Source organism: Mus caroli, chromosome 4, assembly GCF_900094665.2.
Source record: "Mus caroli chromosome 4, CAROLI_EIJ_v1.1, whole genome shotgun sequence".
Taxonomy (NCBI): Eukaryota; Metazoa; Chordata; class Mammalia; order Rodentia; family Muridae; genus Mus; species Mus caroli.
This window is the reverse complement of record NC_034573.1, coordinates 130,264,872-130,287,015: the sequence shown is the minus strand read 5'-3', so window position 1 is coordinate 130,287,015 and position 22,144 is coordinate 130,264,872. Positions and strand designations below refer to the sequence as shown.

General features: G+C 52.2%; 1 protein-coding gene across 8 annotated transcripts in view; it reads left to right on the top strand.

Annotated features, from left to right (window-relative positions):
• The window catches only part of Arhgef10l (Rho guanine nucleotide exchange factor 10 like), a 151,786-nt gene that overhangs the window by 54,372 nt on the left and 75,270 nt on the right, over positions 1-22,144 (top strand). For all 8 annotated transcript variants that reach the window (XM_021159514.2, XM_029475993.1, XM_029475994.1 and 5 more), the window contains 5 exons: positions 1,250-1,435; positions 2,074-2,107; positions 17,953-18,044; positions 18,991-19,074; positions 20,199-20,368. In XM_021159514.2, coding sequence (XP_021015173.1) covers positions 1,250-1,435; positions 2,074-2,107; positions 17,953-18,044; positions 18,991-19,074; positions 20,199-20,368 — 566 coding nt within the window. The remainder of the gene's footprint in view (positions 1-1,249; positions 1,436-2,073; positions 2,108-17,952; positions 18,045-18,990; positions 19,075-20,198; positions 20,369-22,144) is intronic.

The following is a 22,144-nucleotide window of genomic DNA, read 5'->3' as shown; positions in this document are numbered from 1 at the left end:
CTGCTCTCTGCCCTGTTCTCCCCCACCACTCACGTCCTCGGGGGTCTCAGGCAGGCTCCATGTCTGTCACTCAAGTTACAGACCTTAGGGAATCAATGCTGTGCTGGGGACAACATGTCTCCTAGAAATTCCTCACTAGTGGGGACTTGCTCCCTGGGCTAACATATGGCAATGTTTGAATACACTTTGGGGTATCATATCAGTAGGGAGCTACCGTTCTAGAGTGGGGTGCTGCTGAGCCCCTATGGTGTATGGGAAGGAGCCATGGTGGTACTGTCCCTTTCTGTGCCAATGACGCTGAGGCTGAGGAATGTTTGAAGCCCTGCAGCCAGCCCTAGGGAGTTCTGCTTTTCTTTTCCATTGTACAGGGGAGGGACCCAATGGGAGCCATGTGACTTGCATTGGTGAGGTTCCACTCTCAGCTAGGTAGCCCTGCCTCAGGAGGACCCTCAGAGTCAGGAGTGTACCCCGATGGACAGAAACCCCAGTCCTTCAGTAGTTAGACGAAAACTGCAGAGCCACAGCCTGGCCCAATCAGGCCCTAACAGTAAAGGGCGCAGTCTGCTAAGGTATTTGGGATCCATAATTGGCAGAGATTACACGCCATACAGAATAAGCCCGAGCTGGCCATGCAAGACCAGGGCGAGCCAAGCGAGAGGCTGGAGCAGAGGGAGGCCCCTCGTCAGTGAGCTTAGCGATACCTCCAAGCTGAGCTGTGAAGAATGAGGAAGGGGCCAGAGAACAAACCAGGAGGGGAGGAGCAGGAAGTGAGGCCCTACTGGAGACCTCTGTGTTAGGAACTCAGGTCTTACACCTAGCTCCAGCTAGCCCTGCCCCAGTGCCTTGTTGTGGTCGGCCTTCCCCTCACCCCACGGTGTTACCAACAGGCTGTTTTACACCTAAATATGGAATAAAGAACTTGCTTGCTTTCACAAAAAAGCATTAACATGGAAACAGACAGAAATAGGTGTCTTCCCCGTGCATTTAAAAGGACTGGGAAATCAGCTTGGCATGGTGGCGCCCACTTTTTATCCCAGCATTGGAGAACCAGAGGCAGGTCGATCTCTGAGCTCCAGGCCAGCCAGGGCCTAGTCTCAAAAGGCTGAAAGGAGAGACTGTTCGCAGAGCCCTCTCCTCAGAGACCCGCCCCAGGGCCCAGGATGCTTTGGGAACACATCAGACCCTCTGGCTTGAACAGTGTGAGCCTCAGACCCTGTCCCATAGCCCACTAACCCCTCCTCTCTTCCAGGAGATCCCCTGGCTCCCAGCGCTCTAGGCCCCGCCCCCGAGGTGGAGGAGGACTCCGGAGAAGCCTTTGAGTTTGATGACAGTGATGAGGAGGAGGACACCAACTCTGGCCTGGTTGTCCCTGGCCTCCCCCCTGAGAGGGACACAGAGCCCTCGCTGATCTGCTTTGACACTGTCCCGGGCTCAGGTGAGCTGTCTCTGGGAGTCTCCACCAGGCAAGTGGGGTTTGCAGGCAAATCCCCCAGAACTGGTGGGGAATCTCAGGCTCCTAGGGTCTCCAGTAGGCAGGAAAGGGAGCCACTGGGAAGAGACTATATCCTGCTTCTCTTGGGAAAGGAATTCCTAGCATTCCTGCAACATCTGGCTTGCACTCTGCGCTTGGCTGGAGTTTCTGCGAGGGCCCTAAGCTCTTGTAACCGTCCAGCCATGGCTCCAAAGAACCCATCTGTCTGCATGGTGAGCCAGCACCCCAGGGGTGGGAGGGTCCAGTCATGTTGTCGGTAAATGCCAGCTGCTGGGCTCTCAGATCTGTCATCTTACCAGAGACTGGATCAGCAGGAACTTCTTGCAGATAGCAACCCTTCCAAGAGCTGGTGGAAGCCTGGTAGACAGGGTGCTAGTTCTGACTGAGGTTGGGCCATGGGGGCGGTGTGGGGCAGGCAGGGCAGGTAGGGAGCTTACTCACTAGAGAGTGGCCAAGGAAAGGCAAGGGATTCTACAGGCACCCTGGTTCCTTCGAGGGGCGGGGAACAGGGGGTGGGAATAGGCTCAGTTCCTGGGGACAACCTCTGCCTCACAAGCTCTCTCTCTTTGCTCTTCCCACAGACCTGGACCCAGCAGCTGCACCACCCCAGACAGAGTAAGTGAGCTTTGTCCACTGGGAAAAGAGTAGAGCCCAACAGGGGCGTGGGACAGGGTAGGACAGTGACTAGAGAATACTGTTGTTTGTTAAGACCCTTTGCCTAGACGACGTTGGCCCCGAGGCTCGCTGTGGTGGCCTCTTTTTCTCCCTTGCCTGGGAGTGCATTGCATTGCCTGGTCCCAGACCCACATTCAGGCCTCTCCCTACCCATGTGGCCTTAGTGGACTCACAGACTCTCCCAGATTTCCTGTGTTCTGACTTGAAACGGAAGGGAGAGGAGACTCACTCGCTCCCCTGGAGTTACCCCTGGGAACTAAGATGCTGTGGGGTTGCTTCTGCTGATACCAGTCCTTTTTTTTTTCATATTTTTAAATTACAAAATTTTATATTTATTGTGTGTGTGAGCACACACGTGTGTGTGTGTTTGAGTGTTCGAGTGCATGTGTGCACATGCCATGGTTTGTGCGTCGAGGTCAAAGGCTAGCTAGCAGGAGCCAGTTCTCTCCTTCCATCATGTAGGTCCTGGGGGATTCATTGAACTTGGCAACAAAGACCTTCACCGGCTAAGCCATCTTGCTGGCTAGTCTTTATTTTATTTTATTTTGGTGGGAGGGGGCAGACAAGTTCTCACCTAGCCCAGGGCGGCTTTGAACTCACGATGCAGCAGACGATGACCATGACGCTCTTGCCTCTACTTCTGAGATTAGAGGCATGTGCCAACATGCCACCACGCCTGGTTCTGGGGAATAAAACCGGGGTTTTGGGATGCCAGGCCAACACTCTGCTGGGTTACATCCTTAGCCCCCGTTTGAAAAGAATTCTTCTTTTGTTTCTTTTTTTCTTTGGTTGAGACAGGATCTTGTTTCCATTGTACTAATGGCAATCCTCCTGCCTCAGCTTCCCAATGCTAGCATTACAGGTGTGAGCTACCAGCCCTGGCTCTGTTCTCACTTTGTGGTTGTTGTTGGGGATTCTCTGCGCCTTGTGCCTGGCAGCTCCCAGGAAACAGGACACCTTGGTGGCTAAGGCCGCAATCCTGGGGCCTGTGTTAACCCATCCGAGTACTAACTTTGGGGCCATATGGAAGCCAAAGTCCTTCTGGACTCTGTTTTCCTCCACTTAGCTCAACTCACAGTCAGTGGTACTTAGAGTGGCTACCTAAATTTATTATATTAATTTACGTAGTATGTAAGTGTGTTTGTGCCCATGGGTTTGTGTGTCATGGCCCACAAATGGAGGCCAGGGGACAATGTGCAGGAATGGGTTCTCTCCTGCCTGCCGTGTGAGTTGAAGGGACTGAACTCCTGTGTGTGTGTGTGTGTGTGTGTTTGTGATGGTGGGGTGATAGTTCATGGCATCTGGGACCCTGAGTTGAGATCCTGGCTCTCCTGATATGAGGAGGGGGGAGGAACCCTTTGTCTCCCTGGGTGAGTTGAAGGCTGGTTCTCAGGCAGATGGCCCCAGGTCTCCAGGATAGATGCCCTGGCAAGGGAGGTTGGGCCTCATCCACACTGCTCATGCTGAGTGGGCGGGACACTTAGGGTTTCTGCATGACTCGAGGTGGGTGAGCAATCTCAGTGTGTGGGCACCTCTCCTCTGTGATTAGCTGGATTGGATCAGGGTGGCTCCTCTGTATCGCCTGTCCGTCTGCTCCGTCTGTCCCCCACAAGCACACCAGAGTACTAAGTTGAAGAGAACTTCAGTCAGGGGTCTGGGAGACAGGATGAAATAGAGCATGGATGGACAGCCAGGGCTCTGAGGCATAGTGGGAAGGGCTCTGTGTCATCAGGAGGTCTTCCTGAGCACAAGTGTAAATTCATACAGGGCTGGGCAGGGCGGAGCAAATGTCTAGATTGAGTAGTCCCTGGGCAGATGGACAGGGCTCTCCTGGAGCAGTGTGAGGTACAAGATTCCTCCTCGGGTGTGGCCGGACTATTTGCTCTATTTCCTTCCCTGAGCCTGAGTTTAGGGCTGGAATGTGGTAGCTGCATTCTTCTAGATCTTTCTGCCATGTCTTCTCTCTACCCCCTGCCCAGTGCACCTGCTGTGTCCTGGGGACGTGACTCCTTAGCTCGGCCTCAGTGACCCTAGCCAGATCACATGTCAGGTCAGCGTTGGGCATCATGCTGATGCTGAGACCGAATAGTCCAGTGACCCCGGGAGCTGTCTCTGTGTTTCTAGTTCTTGGCTGGGCTGGGCGAGATGGCTCAGAGTGGGCTGGAGCTTGGACGTGAGGGGCCCAGCTCCTCTTTCTCATTCCCAGCCTTCATTCTGTCCTGCTTCCTGTTCAAAGCTAGCCTTGGAGACAGTTGCTCTGTTGCTCTAAACATCTTCTCTTGGTGGTCCTGGGCCAGTTTTAAAGCTGAGCTCTAGCCGTGTGAGTTTGCCTGGGAACCCCTCTGAAGCCGAACTTCCCCATCAATTTAATGGGATGATTGTAACTACCTATGAACAAGACAGGCTGGGGAGAAGTGCTCGCCTCTCCTGACTGTGCCTGGAATGTGGCATCAGCCAGGGGGGGCAGACGGGGGGGGGGCTTCCAGTGTGAGGGCAACCCCTGCATTTCCCGTGCCACACAGCTCACATCTGTCACCAGGAAAGCGGAGGACAGTGAAGGCAGCTGCTCAGATCTCTGCTTACCCTAGACTCCAGCCTTGGGATGAGGTCACATCAGGTAAAGGGGTCTTCCCACTTCAACGGACCCACTTGAGAAACTTCCTTACAGACAGGCCTAGTGGGTTGTCTCCTAGGTGATCAGGTTCTGCTACGTAACAATTCTCTCATGCGGAGGTCCACCTTGGATTCAAACCACGACAGCAACTCTTTCCGCTCAGTCCATAGCTGGGGTGGGAGGAGGGGAGGGCGCAGAAATCGCAGATGGAGAGAGGAGTCAGGGACACTGAGCTGGGCTAGGTAGGGGTGTGTGTGGATTGAGGTGGGGTTTTCTGGGGGGAAGAAGTGGTTCTGACTTCAGGTTGGGGCATTTAAAAATTTATGCTTGCTAGGCATGGTGGGGCAGGCCTTTAATCCCAGCACTTTGGAGGCAGAGGCAGGCAGATCTCTCTGAGTTCCAGGACTGCCATGTGTATACAGAGAAGCATTCACATGTATGTATGTATGTATGTATGTATGTATGTATGTATGTAGCATGTATGTAGCATGTATGTACATATACATATGCTGCTGTAGCATGTGTGTGCAGGCAATGTAGGAGTTAGTTCTTTACTTACACCATATGGGTCCTGGGGTCTAAATTCAGATCATCAGGCTTGGCAGCAAAGCACCATTACACACTGAGTCATCTTGCTGGTCCCAGGTTGTGGCTCTGCTCCTCCACAGCAAGGGGCTTGAGTGGCCAAGCCTCACTTTTCCCATCACTAAAGTGGGGACAGGGTGGGCAGAGTGAAGAACAAAGGGACACATGTTTACCTCGATGGCTGGCTACTCCAGTTGTGCCCTTTGCTGGGGTCATGCCCCACCCTGCGGTTTGACCATCTGTGCTCACGTACTGGCTGTGCCACGAAGACCAGCCCCTTCCTACCTCCCCATGCCCTGTCTGCACAGGGAGGCTGCGTCATCTGCCTGGTGGAGAGTTATGAGTAGCTGACACACAGGCCAGACGAGTCCGTCAGTTACCATTGCTGTGATGAGGTCCCCAGGACCAGCGATTTAAAGGGGAAGATTCATTTTGACTCATGGTTTTGTTTCTTGGCCTGTGTGAGGCAGGGACATGATGGCAAGAAGGCACAGGATAGGAGAGGGTTCGTAATACAGCAGATGGGGCAAGGGGGGGAGGGGGAAAGAGAGCAATAGAGTGAGTGAGAGAGAGCAAGAGAGAGCAGGAGAGAGAGACAGAGAGAGCAGGAGAGAGAGACAGAGAGAGCGAGAGAGAGAAAGAGAGAGAGACACACACACAGAGACACAGAGAGAGACACACAGAGAGAGACACAGAGACTTTTATCCAGGTCTCATCTCTTTAAAAGTGCATTCAGTATGAATTCATCTGGATCGAGTCAGGCCTGGGGTCCAGCCCAGTTGGTACAGCGCTTGCCCAGTATCCAAGAAGCCCTGGGCTTGATCCCAGCACATCAGTAAGTGGCATGGTGACTCTCAGCTGTTGCTAAGGAGATCAGTTGTTCATCTCCTGTATCAGAGTTTGAGGCCAGCTCAGGTAGAGACCCTGTCTCCGATTCAAACCAAACACAATGAATTGAGCCAGAGATGAAGTGGGTGCCCCCATAGCCTGTCAGCTGGGGACCAAACCTTCAACACGGGCCCCTTTGGGGAGAACATATCATACCCACATCATAATACCATACTGCCAGTGGCTACAGTAGTGGATGAATGGGTGACCTGTTGCCTCTGGCTTGAAGGGCTGCAGACCTCTCTGTCTCTTCATGTCCTCATCCAGCCCACTGTGTGGAAGCAGCAGGTTGCCAAGGGGCAGAGCAGCTGGTGTCCTGGGAGGTACAGGGGTAACTTTAGGGTTGGGCTGTCTGGATGCACAGGAGCTCATGCTGGGTGCGGGCAAGCCTTAGAGTGCTTGGCTGCCGGCAATGCAGAGCATTGTACATTCACTTTCTTCAGGGATGGATTTGTTAGCAGACACTAACAATATTAACGTAGCTTAGAGTGACAGTTTTTACTGAACACCAGGCTTTTACAGCTGAAGGCAGAAGGTATCTTTCCATCTCTGGAATATAGGCTCTGTCTCACATGAAGAGACACATGCATGCTCTCTCTCTCTCTCTCTCTCTCTCTCTCTCACATACACATACACACACACAAATGCACATGTATGCTCACACACACAGAAACACACACACACACATATAAATACACACACACACACAAATGCACATGTATGCTCACACACGCAGAAACACATATGCATGCTCACACACACAGACACATATCTGCATGCTGACACACAGACACACATGCACCCTCACACATACTCACACTCCTTTGAAAAGAGACTGGAACTGAGGCCCCGTTGGCTCGAAGCCCAGGAGCTCACACTATAGCTGAGTCCCCTGCTCCAGGGCCTGAGACTGCGGGTCCTCCTGGGAGGGCTGCCCTGGCCTCAGTCTGCTGTTTTAGAGCTGTTACCTGCTGAGAGGTGAGCTCTTAGCTCCTGGAACAGTAGCTTCCCAGGTGCTCTGTAGACCCTGCCTGGAAAGCCTCCCTAGTGCCTGGCACTAAAGCCTGGTGTGTTCTAGGTGAGGCCCCTTCCCTTGAAATGGGGATGGAGAAAAGCCCTGGTCTGTTTTCCCCCAGCTCCTGTGAAGGCCATGGGGTGTGTCTCCTACCTGCAGGCCAGCTCTCAGGTGACAGGGACTCATTCTTGGGGGGTTAAGTTTTGTTTGTGGTCCAGGTCTTACCCCAGTTCCCAACACAGGGGAGAGTGGAAGGCAATCCTTGAAGAGGTGATGGGGGAAGGACCAGGTGTTTCCATGGAAATGAGGAAGACTCTGATGGGGCCAGAGGCCAGAGGGAAGAGGAAAGGAGACTTGAGTGGCCGGTGGCTACACTCTTAGCTATCACATTCCTGTGTTATAATCAGGCACCATTGGTCACACCCACTCTGCAGATGGACAACTGAGGTAACGGAAGTAAGTTATCTTATTGAGGCAGTTGATGGCGGGGCTGTCCCCTTGAAGTCTGTGGGTTTGGTCAGTACTGGTGGACTTTGGAGCCTGTCCACTCCCAATCTCTTCCCTGTAGGTGCTAATTAAGGGAATCGGGGCCAGTGGAGCAGCCTTGAGCACACGCAGAGGCAGCATCAGTGAGCTGAGAACCACTGTTGTCCTCCATTTCTCCAGGACAGGGCCCCACACCTCTGCCTGCCAAGCCTAGTGCCTGAACCCTGCCCCCCTCCACCCCCCAGGCATTGCTTGTTTTCCCTGCCTCGGTCACAGACATTCCCAGCCACCCCAGCCTTTTCTGGTGGTTCAGGGTTTGATATCTCACCGCTTTCTTTGTCTTCTCCTTCCTGGGTACATTTGGATCAGGTAGTTAGGTTGTGTTGCCCATTGCCTGGGGTTCCTCACCTAGGCCTGCAGCCTCTGAGAAGTTGGGATGGGGTCGGAGGGCCTGGGGACCCTGCTCTTTCCCCGCCACACTGGACCAGGATTGAGGGTGGAGCCTATGCTTCTGAGCTCCCAGGTGTGGGGATCCTGGGAGCGAGCATTGGGGGCAGGCCAGCATGGCCAGCGGTGTCCCTTAGTCTGTAGAGGGCATGCTTAAGGTTTTCTCTATAGACTCAGACCTAACCTGGAGGTGTATGCAGTGCTGGGGTTCTCTTGTATTGGATGGTTCCTGAATCCTTTCTGGGTTCTACACTGCAGGGCAGGGCAGGGCCTGAGGCCCTGGAGACTCTGTGTGTGAGGATATGGGTGTCACACTTCTTTTCCCATGGGAGTCTCTCTGTGCCCCCTTGCCAGTTGTTACATTAAAAGATCTGATTGCAGTTGGGTGTAGTGGCGCATGCCTTTAATCCCAGCACTCGGGGAGGCAGAGGCAGGCGGATTTCTGAGTTTGAGGCCAGCCTGGTCTACAAAGTGAGTTCCAGGACAGCCAAGGCTACACAGAGAAACCCTGTCTCGAAAAACAAACAAACAAAAAACAAAAAACAAAAAAACAAAACAAAAAAAATCTTGATTGCTTTTCTACCCTTCCTCCCCATTTTCATCCTCCTTTTTCTTTTTGTTTTTGAGACAGGGTTTCTCTTTATATAGCCCTGGCTGTCCTGGAACTCACTTTGTAGACCAGGCTGGCCTTGAACTCAGAAATCCGCCTGCCTCTGCCTCCCGAGTGCTGGGATTAAAGGTGTGCGCCACCACCGCCCAGCTTCCTCCTCCTATTTGAGATAGTCTCTCACTGTCAGCCCTCACCGGTCTAGAACTCTCCATGTAGACTAGGCCTGCCTCTGCCTCCAGAGAGCTGGGATCGAAGGTGTGTGCCACCACACCTAGCCCGTTCTCTCTTTCTGTCTCTAGTTTCAAGGCCTCTCTCTCTCTCTCTCTCTCTCTCTCTCTCTCTCTCTCTCTCTCTCTCTCTCTCTCTCTGTATCAGACTCCTCCAGACCTCAGGCCCTTTGATGGTGCCGGGCAAAAGCTACTCAGATTCATGTGTGCGCATGTGTGAGGCTGTCCATGCAAGAGCCTGAGTGGAGTCTGTGAGGGTGTCCCCGGGTCCCCACTGCAATGGTACTCAGCCCTGTTAACCCTTCCACTCCCAGCACCCAGCATGAAGGACTGGAACTATGTCTTATACTCACAGGTCCCTTATACTCACACAGTCTGGGCACATCTCAGCCTGCCCCACAGAACTCTGGTGACCAAGGAATAGCTCCTTTAACGCTGTCCACACCCCAGTCTCAGGGACTGAACTGGCACCGTAAGTGGCCAAGGGACTCTCATTTGCGATCTAGAGATGGGGAGGTGATCCTGGATGCTCTGGGTGACCTATGTCATCACAGGGTCCTTGTAAGCAGGAGGCCAGAGATCAGAGAAGAGGCCACGCTGGCAGCTTTGTGGAGGTGGGAGAAGGGGCCCTGAACCAAGGGATGAGAGCTGCTTCTAGAAGCAGAGTCTCTTCTAGCACAGTGTTTCTCAGCCTTCCTAACGCTGAGACCCTTCAATCCAGTTCCTCATGGTGTGGTGACCCCCCCAGCCATAAAGTTATTTCACTACTACTTCATAAATGTAATTTTGCTACTGTTATGAATTGTAACATAACAGTAAACTTTGTAAACATCTGTATTTTCAGATTGTCTTAGGTGACCCCTGTGAAAGGGTTGTCCGACCCCCAAAAGGGGTCATGATGAGTGTAGCCTGCCACCTTGCCACCTTCAGACTGTTTTGACCTCCACAACTCTAAGATAACAAGTTCGTATTCTTTTGTAATGTCTTGGGTTTATGATAGTCGGTCTTGACAATGGCAGGAGACTGAGACATAGCTCTGGAAGGGAAGTCACAGTGGGTCTCCTTTTGCAGACAGAGACGTGGAACACCTGACTGGAGGAGGCAGGCTGGCTGGCAGTCCACAGACTCTGGACTTCAGTGTTCTGTGTGTGTCCGGGTTATCCTCACAGCTCTGGCTCAGAACTCTGTGATTGGCTGGGCTCTCCTGTCCTTCTTCACCCCCTTCCCCCCAGCTTCTCATCATTCTTTACTGAGTGCCCGGGCTGGGATGCTGAAATACTGGGCAAGCCAGTGGTACGTGTAACAGCTCTATAGCTGTATGCAATGTCCCATGTGTATATGACTACAGGTCAGGCCCAGTGCCAAGAATGTCACCTTGCTTATCCCATCAGTCCATATGACACAATTGTTTGTGGGCGGGGCTCTGCCACAACCACTTATTATACATGTGGTGCAGGAAGGGCAGGCCACCACCCTGCTGTCACAGAGGGAGGTAGGCAGAGCTAGGCTCAAACCCAGGCAGCCGTGTTCTGCGTTGAGCATGGCTGTGCATATTTGCAATTCCCGGGCTCTGGAGGAGGGGACGGGGATTACACAGTTGCTCTGCCCAGGGTGTGCTGGATGACACGGTGACTTCCAGGCCAGCCTGGGCACCTCCACCTGTTTCAAATGTAATTTTTTTTTTTTTTTTTGGTTTATTTACTTTGTGTAGGAGATGGTGGTGTTGTAGTGCATGTATGGAGTTCATCAGAGGATAACATGGTGTGGTTGGTTCTTGCTTTCTACCACGTGGGTCCCAGGAATTAAACTCAGATCTTCAGGCTTGGCAGCAAGAACCCTTACTGAGTTCACAGTGACCCCTGGGAATTGGTTTCCTTCCTTCCTTCCTTCCTTCCTTCCTTCCTTCCTTCCTTCCTTCCTTCCTTCCTTCCTTCCTTCCCTCCCTCTCCCCTCCCTTCCTGCCTCCCTCCCTCCTTCCACCTTTCTTCTCCCACTCCCTCCTTTTCTCTCTCTTTCTGGAGACAAGTTCTAGTCACCCAGTCCAGGCTCAAACTTGCTCTGTAGCCAAGGATGACCTTGGAATTCTGATCGCCCCCCCTCACCCCCCCAGTCCTGGGATTACAAATGTGAGCTACCACACCCGCTTTATTTGTGCTGCCCAGGGCTTTGTCTTGCTAGGCAATGTTCTGCTGAGCCACCCCCACCCCGCACCCCGGAATCAGTCTCCTCCTTCTCTGTTACCCCGTCATCCCCTCCCTTCAGTAAGTCATACATGTTTATTGAGAGAAACATCTAAGAGAGAAGATGACAGGCTGTGCCTTAGCCTTTCATGTGTGCTGTGTGCGGCCTCGAGTCCCCTCTGGGTGCACACTGCAGTGCGTGGCTTGGTTGTGGCAGAACGGTGGTTTTATTGCACCTGCTGTCTCATGGCTCGCTAATTTTTTTTTCAACCTAATTACACACAGTGAACATTTTCCCGTGGGAACATGTGCTCTTCAACAATTCCCCATGTGGTTCTCCTTTCACTATCGGTGAGGGTTCGATGCCTGTCTGGGTCTGACTGCTGATGCCAGACCCTCCAGATGCAAAGGAGCCCCTGAAGAAAGCCAGGAGCTGGGTTTGGGGTGGCACCTGTGTTTGCGGGGTCAGGCTATGGGAGATGGATCTCTGGTGTCCCTAACACTCAGTCCCTGTTGAGGACCCTTATTGAGGTCAGTAGGAAGCACCCCCTGCTCCCCTGATGTTCTGTGTGTGGTCCCTCAGCACATCATTTATTGTGCATGTGGACTTGTGTCCATGTGTGGGAAGTTGTAGGAGGTACAGGACAGACTGTGCCTTGGAGGCCATCTCTATGTGAGGAACCTTGATCGGAGTATGTTAGAGGGAACACTTTACCTGAAGAGGCAGAGGAAGGCCTGAGGTGGTGTGCCATGGGCCAGAGCCTCGCAGGCATTGCCGCCTACCTCTCTCTTTATCAGAGGGAGGACTCATGGCCCATTCTACAGATGTGGAAACTGAGGCATGAAGCCACACCGTGTGCTTCATGGCACATTCTTCCTTAATCCTTCTGGAAGGCAGTGAGGATTCTCTTGGTTCTACATTTAGCAACTGTCCCTGTGGTCTGGGCCACATGGCAGAGGCAGGATTTATCTTCAGGCTGTTGGGACTGGTGTGCGCTGCCAGCATGCCTCTGACCCGTGCACACTGGGTTTCAACTCTGCTGCTCATTGGAACTAGTAGAAGCCCCTCCTCTAGGCCAGTGATCAGTGTCCAGGGCAGGGGTTCTGGGCCTGGGAGCTAGGAGCTCCTGAGTGACTCCAGTCACCCAAAGGCTGCCTTGGACCTGACACAGAGTCTCATTGTACAGTTCAGTCTGGCCTTGAACTCACAATTCTCTTGCTTCAGCCTCCCAGGTATGGGAACTGCAAGCTTGAGTCTGTATGCTCAGTTTTATTTGGGATGCCAGGGCTGGGCTGGGCTGGTGTTGGGGTGGGCTCAGATGAGTCTGGGCTGGACTGGGCTGGACTGGGCTGGACTGGGCTGGTGTTGGGCTGGTCTGGTCTGGTCTGGTCTGGAGGGCTCACGAATGCTGCATAACTCTGCCAACTGAATTCCTTCCCTGGCATAAAGGCCAGCTGCTCTTTGTTGGGTGGCCAAGAAAGCCACCCGTAACCCCAACACTCAAGGGACAGAGGTGGAAGGATCTTTCAATTGCATTTATCTATTGTGCATGCACGTGCATGCCATGTATGTGGAGGCCAACTTGTTGGCGCTGGTTCTCTCTTCCCACCATGTGAGTTCAGGAATGGAACTCAGATCATCAGTCTCGGTGGCAAGCACCTTTACCTGCTAAGCCATCTCACCTGTCCTGAGGCAGAACGATTTTGAGGTAGAAGCCAGCCAAGGCTACATAGTAAGTTCCAGGACAGCCTGGACTACACAGTGAGATACTATCTTTAAAAGAGAAAAAGAAAAAAATGAGCTATGCAGTGGTGGCCCATGCCTTTAATCCTAGCACTTGTGAGGCAGAGGCAGGTGGGTCTCTGTGTGTTTGAGGCCAGCCTGGTCTCCAAAGTAGGTTCCAGGACAGCCAGGGCTACACTGAGAAAAGACTGTCTCAAAAACAAACAAACAAAACAAAAAGATGAAAACCAGAATAACAAAAAGATCCTTTCAACATATGTTGAGGCTAGCCTGGTCTGTGAGAAAGGAGGAAAACCTAGGGCCTTGGGCCTTGTGGGCCTTGGGGCATGCTGGGAGACCTGAGGCATCCTGGGAAGTCAGTGTGAACTCCTCTTTCTGATTGCTATCTCCCTCCCCTGCCTCTTCCTCACCTTCACCCTCAGCATAAATGGCTTCGCTTGGCAAGTGCGGGCCAGGAGCTGTGACTGTAGTCAGGCCCTATCCTGAGGCATGAGGCCTCAGGAGTGGGGAAGTGCACTTGAGCTGAGGTAATGAGCCTCTCGTGGGTGTTTATGGTGGTTATTATCTGGAGTCTTGGAGGAAGCTCAAGAGTGCTTGCTCAAGGGAGAGTGGTCTGTTCCAATTGGGCAATGTCAGGATCTGGGTAGCTTTCCGGGGGGCCAGCCGTTGGGAGGGGCTGTCCCTATGGGCACAGGCTAAGCAGGAGGGAGGAGAAGCCTTGGGCTCATTTCCTGCCATGTTTTCCTTGCATACTCACCCTGAGTCTGAACCTCTGCTAGGTGGGTTACCTCATTTGGAGAATCCTTTCCTGCTTGTCTGCCTGCCTGGGACTTCTGGCTTTAGTCTCTGGACTGAAGAGCTGACCTCTGGAGCAAGGCTTTGCAGGAATGGCTGGGGATGTGGCTCAGCTGTGGAATGTTTGCCTGGCATGTACCAGGCCCTGGGTTCCATGCCCAGCATTGAGGAAACCAAGCATGGTGCACACCTATAATTTCGGCACTGAGAAAGCAGAGGCAGGAGGATCAGGAATTTAAAGTCATCTTTGCTACATAATGAGTTTGAGGCTAACCTGGGCTAGACCTTCTCTTACCACCCCCAGACTTCCCTCCCCCCAAAATAAGCAAAATAAACAAGCAGTCAAAAGCATTGACAGAATAACAGCCTGGTTCAGGTCTCAGCTGTGTTCTTTCTCATGGCCAGGAGGCTTGGGCAGTGGAGGTGGACAGGAAGGTGAACCTGCGTATATATGACACCTTCCACCCAACTGGTAGTCTCAGGAACAGGACCTGTGCTTGACGTTGCCTGTGCCCTGGTAACACACAGCCAGGAGGCTCATTCCTCAGCCTTCCTGTGCTGAAGTGTGCTGCAGCGTGCTCCAGGCATTTACTGGTTCCTCTAGAGCTACCTGGCCTCACCCAGTAATGCCTGGTCTCACCCAGTAATGCCTCTGGCCTCACCCAGTAATGCTTGGCCTCACCTTGAGGTCAACTTCAAAGTGTACGCAGGACCTGTCGATAGCCAAGACGTGATAGCCTTTGAGCTGGCTGCCAGGCCTTTTCTTGGGCAGTGTCAGCCTGGTTTACTATGAAGCAATACCTGAGTGTTCTGCATGGTGGTGGAATGAGTGTCTGGCATGTGTAAGGCATGGGGTGGTATTTCCTACACAAAGGAGGAAGCAAGGAAGGAGAGAGAGGTAGGAGGGTGAAGGAAGAAGGGGCAAGGGGTGTCTTATAATGAATTTTTCTCTTTTTAAATTTAATTTAATTTACTTTTATATATATCAGTACACTGTAGCTGTATAGATGGTTGTGAGCCTTCATGTGATTGTTGGGAATTGAACTCAAGACCTTCAGAAGAGCAGTCAGTGCTCTTACCCGCTGAAGCATCTTGCCAGCCCGAGGGGTATCTTATAAACAGCTCTGGATCCTGGGCACTGTGTTCCTACTGTGGGGCTGAAGATGTGAGAGAGGAGGAGGGAGCACACGAGGCTTTTGGGCTCTATGGCATGGAGGCATGCTGGGTGGCCTTCTGCTCTTCTGGAACTTTCTGACCTGTGTGAATGCCTCTTTGAGAGCGAACACTCTGGCTTTCTCCCCATCCTTTTTCCTCTGCACTGGTGGAGTGGTCCAGGCAAGTGCAGGCCAGGTGGTGTCACTGTAGCCAGCCTTTGTCTTCAGTGCAAGGTGTGAGGCTTCAGGGTGCAGAAGTGCTGATCAAGGCAGTGGGAGACTGAGAGTCTGCTGGGGGCCATTTTCTCACTTACAGACAGTTGTTGCCTTCTTGTGAACTCTCAAGGTGGAAGGGTGAAGGGGTTGCTGGTAGCTTCATTTGAACACTTTCACATCACTGTTCACTATAGAAGGACGTCAGGACAGAAACTCAAGCAGGGCAGGAACCTGGAGGCAGGAGCTGATGCAGAGGCCATGGAGGGCACTGCTTACTGGCTTCTGTCTTTTCACTGTAGGTCTGTTTGAGATCACCACATGACATAGTCAATCCTGGACTGTCTTGAAATCTCCTCTGCCAACACCATCAACCCAAAACACTTCCCTTTAGCCTCTGGTAGATTTTTTTTGGACAAGGGCAATCAACAGCCACAGTCTTTGCCAAAATATCACTAGAATGGTCACTAGGCCACTTATTAATATCTTTTCATGCCAGGTTCCCAGTGTCCATATCACCCTCAGCACTGCCCCTGCTAGGCTTCTCAGGAAGTCCCACTTAAAACGTTCAACTGCATTTCCAGTCCGAAGTCCCAAAGTCCACATTCAACCACCAAGCGGTTGCTTGGTCAGGACTGTCACAGCAACACTCCCGGTCCTGTTACTTCTGTCTTAGTCACTATTCTGTTGTTGTGAAGAGACACCATAAACGAGGCAAGTCTTACATAAGAAAGCATTTGACTGGGGGCCTTGCTGACTGGGGCCTCGCTTTCAGCCTCAGAGGGTCAGGCTCTTATCCTCATGTCAGGCAGGCGCTGGAGCAGCAGCTAAGGGCCAGATCCTGATTCATAGGCAACAGCAGAGAAGGAAAATGGGCCTGGCATGGTCTTCTGAACCCTCAAAGCCTGTCCCCAGTGACCTTTTCCACAAGGTCAAACCTCCTAACTCTTTCCTGACACTCCCTAGTTGGGGAGTAAGCATGCAAACACGTGAACCTATCTATTAAGGCCGTTCTCATTCAAACCACCGCAGCAGGTCGGGTAGGATAGGCCCTGTGGGCCCGAGGTGTGTGTGAAGATTTAAATGCAAGCCTCAGCTTAAAAAATGTTCTTAAAGCAGGCGGTAGTGGCGCACACCTTTAATCCCAGCACTTGGGAAGCAGAGGCAGGCAGATTTCTGAGTTTGAGGCCAGCCTGGTCTACAGAGTGAGTTCTAGGACAGCCAGGGCTATACAGAGAAACCCTACAAAACAAAACAAAAACAAAATAAAATGTTCTTAAATATTTATTTATTTATTTAGTGTATGTACATGTGTGTATGTGTGAGTTTGGTGTGTATGTGTGTGTGCATGTGTGTATGTGTGTGTGTGTCTGAAGGTTAACGTAAGGTTGGATCTTTCCTTCTGTTATGAAACATAATGCGGCGGCAGCGGCAGGTAAGGAGGTACCTGGTGGGTCCATGCCCAGGTGTCCCCCTGAGAAAGCACACTGTGCAACAGACCTGAGAGAGAGAGAGAGGGAGAGAGAGAGAGAGAGAGAGAGAGAGAGAGAGAGAGAGAGAGAAGGAGGGAGGGAGGGAGGGAGGGAGGGGGCAGTGAGCAATGGTGGCAGGTGATGATGAGATGATGTAACTGTTGCTAGGTCACTGTTGCTAGGTCACTGTTGGGAGGAGTCTAGAGCATTGTCTGTAAGCCAACACCTTCCACTCTGTGGGCCCTGGGAATCAAACTCAGGCCCTTAGACTTGGCAGCAAGTGTCTTTACCTACTGAGCCATCTCGCCTGCCTCCCACCTCTGCCTTTGAATAGTGGGAGAACACTGCCCTCACAGCAGACAGGCCAGTGATCTCAGTAACTGAGGGAGTCTGTTCCCAGCCCAGAGACTGGGATAAAACTCCTTAAACTTTTCCCAAACTGTGACCTTCTTTTAACCTAAGAAACTCATATCCAACCTCAGATACATGGATATATAAAATAGGTATACAAACCACGAATTTAATCGTTAAGACATTTATTTTAAAACACTTTTTATAAAGACAAAACCAAATGTGCATACTGATGAGGTGGGCGTGCTTGTTTAACTGTCCATAAAGGTTTACATCTCTGTTAAATGTTGGATGTAGCAGCACACAGGCCCGAGTTTGAGTCTCAGGTCAGCCGTTTTGATTTTATGTTCATTAGTGCTGAGAACGCTCCTCTGTCTCACGAAGATATCTAGTACCAAACAGCAGAAGGACATTTAAAGCCTCTCAGGGACTGTGAAAAGATTACCCCAGGTCAGAATTCATCTCGTGATTTTATTTAAATGAAATTCAACTCAACGATTTTTAAAATCATACATTCAAATATATAATCCAATCTTAAAGACAGAATAGTTTGGGATTTACCGGCTGTGGAATGAGGATTGGAGTAAATCTGCTTTCTATAATGAAACAGAGTCTTTTTTTCTTTTTTTTTCTAAGATTTACTTATTTATTATATGTAAGTACACAGTAGCTGTCTTCAGACACATCAGAAAAGGGTGTCAGATCTCATTACAGATGGTTGTGAGCCACCCTGTGGTTGCTGGGAATTGAACTCAGGACCTCTGGAAGAACAGTCAGTGCTCTTAACCTCTGAGCCATCTCTCCAGCCGGAAACAAAGTATTTCTGTAAGATCAAGGAAAATGCGCAGTAGAAACATTGCAATTTGTAACAACCAGTCCTGAATCAGAGCCGAGGCTTACTTCTGCCAGCTTAGTTGACCTGAGGCCCTAACCATTTGGCCATCCTCCACATCCTTCCAGTCTGGTAAGGAGGTTGAAGTTTTCACTGAGCCATCTCTCTGCAGGGCACCCACTGTGGTCAGCAATGGGGATGCGGTGGGCGCAGCCATCTCTGGGGTCCGGCGCTCCAGCTGGAAGCGGAAAAGCTCACGTCGCAGTAAGTTGCCCCCAATCCCCTCCCCCCCTCCCCCCCCCGGGCAAGGAGAACCAAGATGATCTCTTAGGCTCCAGGCTAAGAGCTGCCACAGACTTGGTGGCTGTCTGTGATGGAGTACCCGCTCACTGCTCACCAGAGCCCTAGATCGTTAATCCAGCTAACCATCTGCTCTCAGAGGCTTTGCCAAGAAGCTGGTCAGAGTGAGCTCCCTGGTGACTGGGACAGGTGCTCTGGGAGGAGAAGCCCCTTACAGAATAGCAGCTTCTATAAAAGCCAGTGTCCAGGGGATGCCTGGCTCCAGGGGATGCTCCAAGTGCCTCAAGTTAGAATGGTGCATTTAGAGGTGAAGCAGGCTGCCAGCTCTCCAGCTCCCCCGAGGGTCTCTGCCAATGGACTTGATGTGGCATTTGGGGCTCATCTCTTCAGGGGGTGGGTGAGAGGAAGACAGAAGAGAAAGGGAGGGGCCACTGAGGACTGTCCCCACCATCCAGGAGGGGAGGGGTCAGAGTCGTGATGTTCCAGAGGAGGGTCGGTCAGTCTCAACCCACTGGAGCGTGCGATGGATGGGAGGAGGAAGAGGGTATGAGAGACAAAGGCTGGCCAGGCTCTGGATGCTGCAGGACTCAGGAAGACATCCCGTCGAGGTTAGAGTCTTTCTAGGAGGCCCAGGGCTCAGGTCAGGCTAGATTTCCCAGCACTCACTCTGCCCGTCCTGGGGCTAGCATCAGTGTATGGATTCTCTGCAGGTGCTGTGGTCAAGATGTAGCAGGAAGAGAGGCAAGGTGGGGTCTGTGGCGGGCACTGAGAAGGGGGGTGGGCTAGAGGAAAGCAGTGAATTGTATCCGCAATGATGAAAGTCAGGACACAGGGATGGCTGCCAGCTGGTCGGTCCTCCATGGCTGCCACCGTATACCCCTTGGGGTGACCTTTCTCTCCTCGGTTACAGTTGACCGCTTCACTTTCCCTGCCCTGGAGGAAGATGTGATTTATGACGACGTCCCCTGTGAGAGCCCAGACGCCCATCAGCCCGGTATGGCCTCTTGTGGCTCTTTTCCTGGCCTTTCTCTGGGTTGGGAAGGGAGAGCCATGCTTAGGTGGTGGTGTGGGGTCCTCTTCCTCTCCTTCTGTCCCCAGTGCTCTCTGTCCCCACCTTTCACAAACTGCAGATATACAAGCAGCTGATGACCCTGCCCTGGTCTTTGCCGTCCTCGGGTGGCACAGTGCATCTTCCTCTGGGCATCCTCAGTATCTGAAGTCATTTCCATGGGCAATAGCTGCCGGCATAGCCAATGTAGAAACAGCACAGCCAGCCCCTCCTTCAAGGTCACATCCAATGTGGTCTGCTGCTCTGTCCCTAGAGACATTAGATCTTGGCATAAAAATAACTTTGCCCCATGATAGGAGGCAAAGTGCTTGCTACCAAGCAGGAGGCTTTAAGTTTGATCCCCAGAGCCCACATAAGAGCCACCTCAGGTCAGCCCGCCTGGTCAAATTGGCAAGCCTCATGTCCTCAGGAGAGCGCTACATTAAAAAAGCAAGCCTGACAGTTCCTGAGGCATACCCCCCCCCCGTCCCCCGCAAGTGCCCAGTTTGGTTCTGCTCCTCTAGAGAGAGGACACTCAATTCATTGTCCCCATTCCTCCATTCTAAAGCATTTTCTGCTGTCTTTGAAAGTAAGGGTTCCTCCTGGATTCTATGCCGGGTGCGCCCCCTCCTGGACACTTGCAGACCCAGAGGGACCGCATGGCCCACATGGGATGGTTGAGGAAGTCCCGCCCCTTCCTGTGTCTTCCCATTGATGCATTAGAAATCTTTCAGGGCTCCAGTTGGACTTGATTCTGATGGTTCCTCTCTTCTTCCGTAAAAAATGCCAAGGAGGCTGAGAGTGATCTTGTTCTCAGAGGGATGTGTTAAGAGGGAATTAAGGAGTCCTCCATGTAGGGCGTATTTCTCTTGTGTTCCTGGTTTTTCAGGCCCTTCTCCTGTAGAGAGGTGAGGGACATGCTGGCATAGTCTCTGAGGAAGAGGAACTGAGTCTGGGGCCAGACCAGCACACCTGCTCCATCTTCCCTCCCTTTCCTATGCCTTACCTATTGGGGTTCCAGATCTGGGTAGCTGGGGCCTCGGACTCACCAGATTGTTGCTGGCTGGCAGGGGTCGAGCGGGGCCTCGTTTACGAGGATGTGCATCGTGCTGGAGCACCGCGTGAGACTGAGGACCTAGGCTGGAGCTCTAGTGAGTTCGAGAGCTACAGCGAGGACTCTGGGGAGGAGACCAAACCGGAGGCCGAGCCCACTAAGCACCGAGGGTCCTTCCAGCCCAAGGTGAGGAGCTTGGGGGACATTTCTCAAAGTCTGGGCACCCAGACTCTTTCAGGAAGGGATGTGGGTGGTGAGGACCAGGCACTAGACCCCTGTCTGGGGACCATCCATTTCCAATAATAGCGAGTGAATGTGCCATCAGTAAGATCATTGGGTTATCCTGAGCCAGGAAGTGACCTGGGATCCGCTGTTGGCCACAGAGGACCTGGACTGGAGACAGGCGCTCCCCCTGCCCCCTGCATTTCTGTGCAGACTAGGTCAGGTGCTCATGATGTTCATGGGCTCAGGCCGGTTTTTAGATTTCTTCTTAACCCAATGGTCCGCAAAGCCCAGCTAAATGTGTACAGTGGATCGTGGGCTCATTCAACGTAGCTCTCCTGTCCTGCCAGGTACATCCTCAGACCCACACAGTGCCATTTGCCCTGGGGAGTGGACAGGTGATGGTGGTGTGTGAGCGATGGCCACATCAGAGCTGCTCTGGCCAGGCGTGTGCTTTCTGGCTGTCTCTACCTCACGCAGCCTCCTTTCTCCTGTGTGTTACACAAGGAGCCTCTGGGCTGGAGATCTGGTTCTCCTTCTCCTGCTCCGTCCCTGCTCCTCTCGAGTTCCGTGCGGAGTCTGAGATTCTGCAGGCAAAGCTGAAGGGTCCTGCTTGACCAGAGGTGACCCACTGGCTCCCTTTAGATATGGGGGTGGGGTGGGGCACAGGCTGGCTGGGGTTAGTGACTAGCTCCAGCTGCACCCATGGACTACCTGGGGAGGCTTACAGTATTCCTGCCTGTTCCTAGGTCTCAGGAGCCCCCTGGGAGAGGTGTGCTAGCTAGCACAGTTCAGAAAGCCTTCACTCAGCCTTGTGGTGACCAAGCCCAACTGCCTGGACCCAGGACTTCTCAGGATAGGTCACAGGAAGGGCCTTAATGCTCGCCAACCATAAGGCAGAATTCTTTTTTTTTAAAAATAGTTTAATCACCCTTTAAATGTCAATCTCTCTCTCTTTTTAAAGATTTATTTTATGTATACAAGTACATTGAGATGGTTGTGAGCCTTCATGTGGTTGTTGGAAATTGAATTTAGGACCTCTGCTCGCTCCCATTGGTCCGGTTAACCCCGCTAGCTCAGTCTATGCTCACTCCGGCCCAAAGATTTATTTATTATTATAAATAAGTACACTGCAGCTGTCTTCAGACACACACCAGAAGAGGGCGTCAGATCCCATTACAGATGGTCGTGAGCCACCATGTGGTTGCTGGGACTTGAACTCAGGACCTCTGGAAGAGCAGTCAGTGCTCTTAACCACTGAGCCATCTCTCCAGCCCTATAAAGCAGACTTCTTCAGACCCTGTTGAGCGTTGTCATAGGTCATAGGAAGGATACTATGAGACCAGGAAGACCTGACCCAGGCGATCCTTTATGGTCTAGGAGGAGATGCTGGGTATGATACAGTTTAAGATTGATGAGAAGGACTCCGGATGTGGCTCAGTTGGTGGAGTGCTTACCCAGAGTGCATGAGACTCTGATCCTTAGCACCTCGTAAACCAAGTCTGGCGGTGCGCACCTCTAATGCCAGCGCTGGGCTGGTGAAGGCAAGAGGGTCAGAAGTTCAAGACTGCTATCTGCTGCTTAGAAGCCTGAGGTCAGCCTGGGCTACACGAGACCCTATCTTTGTAAAGAGAGAGAGAGAGAGGGAGAGGGGGTGGGGAGAGGGAGAGAGAGAAAGAGAAACCCTTTTTGTTTCTATGAGTGCCTGGCACCTGTCGGGGACCAATGGGACAAGCCCGG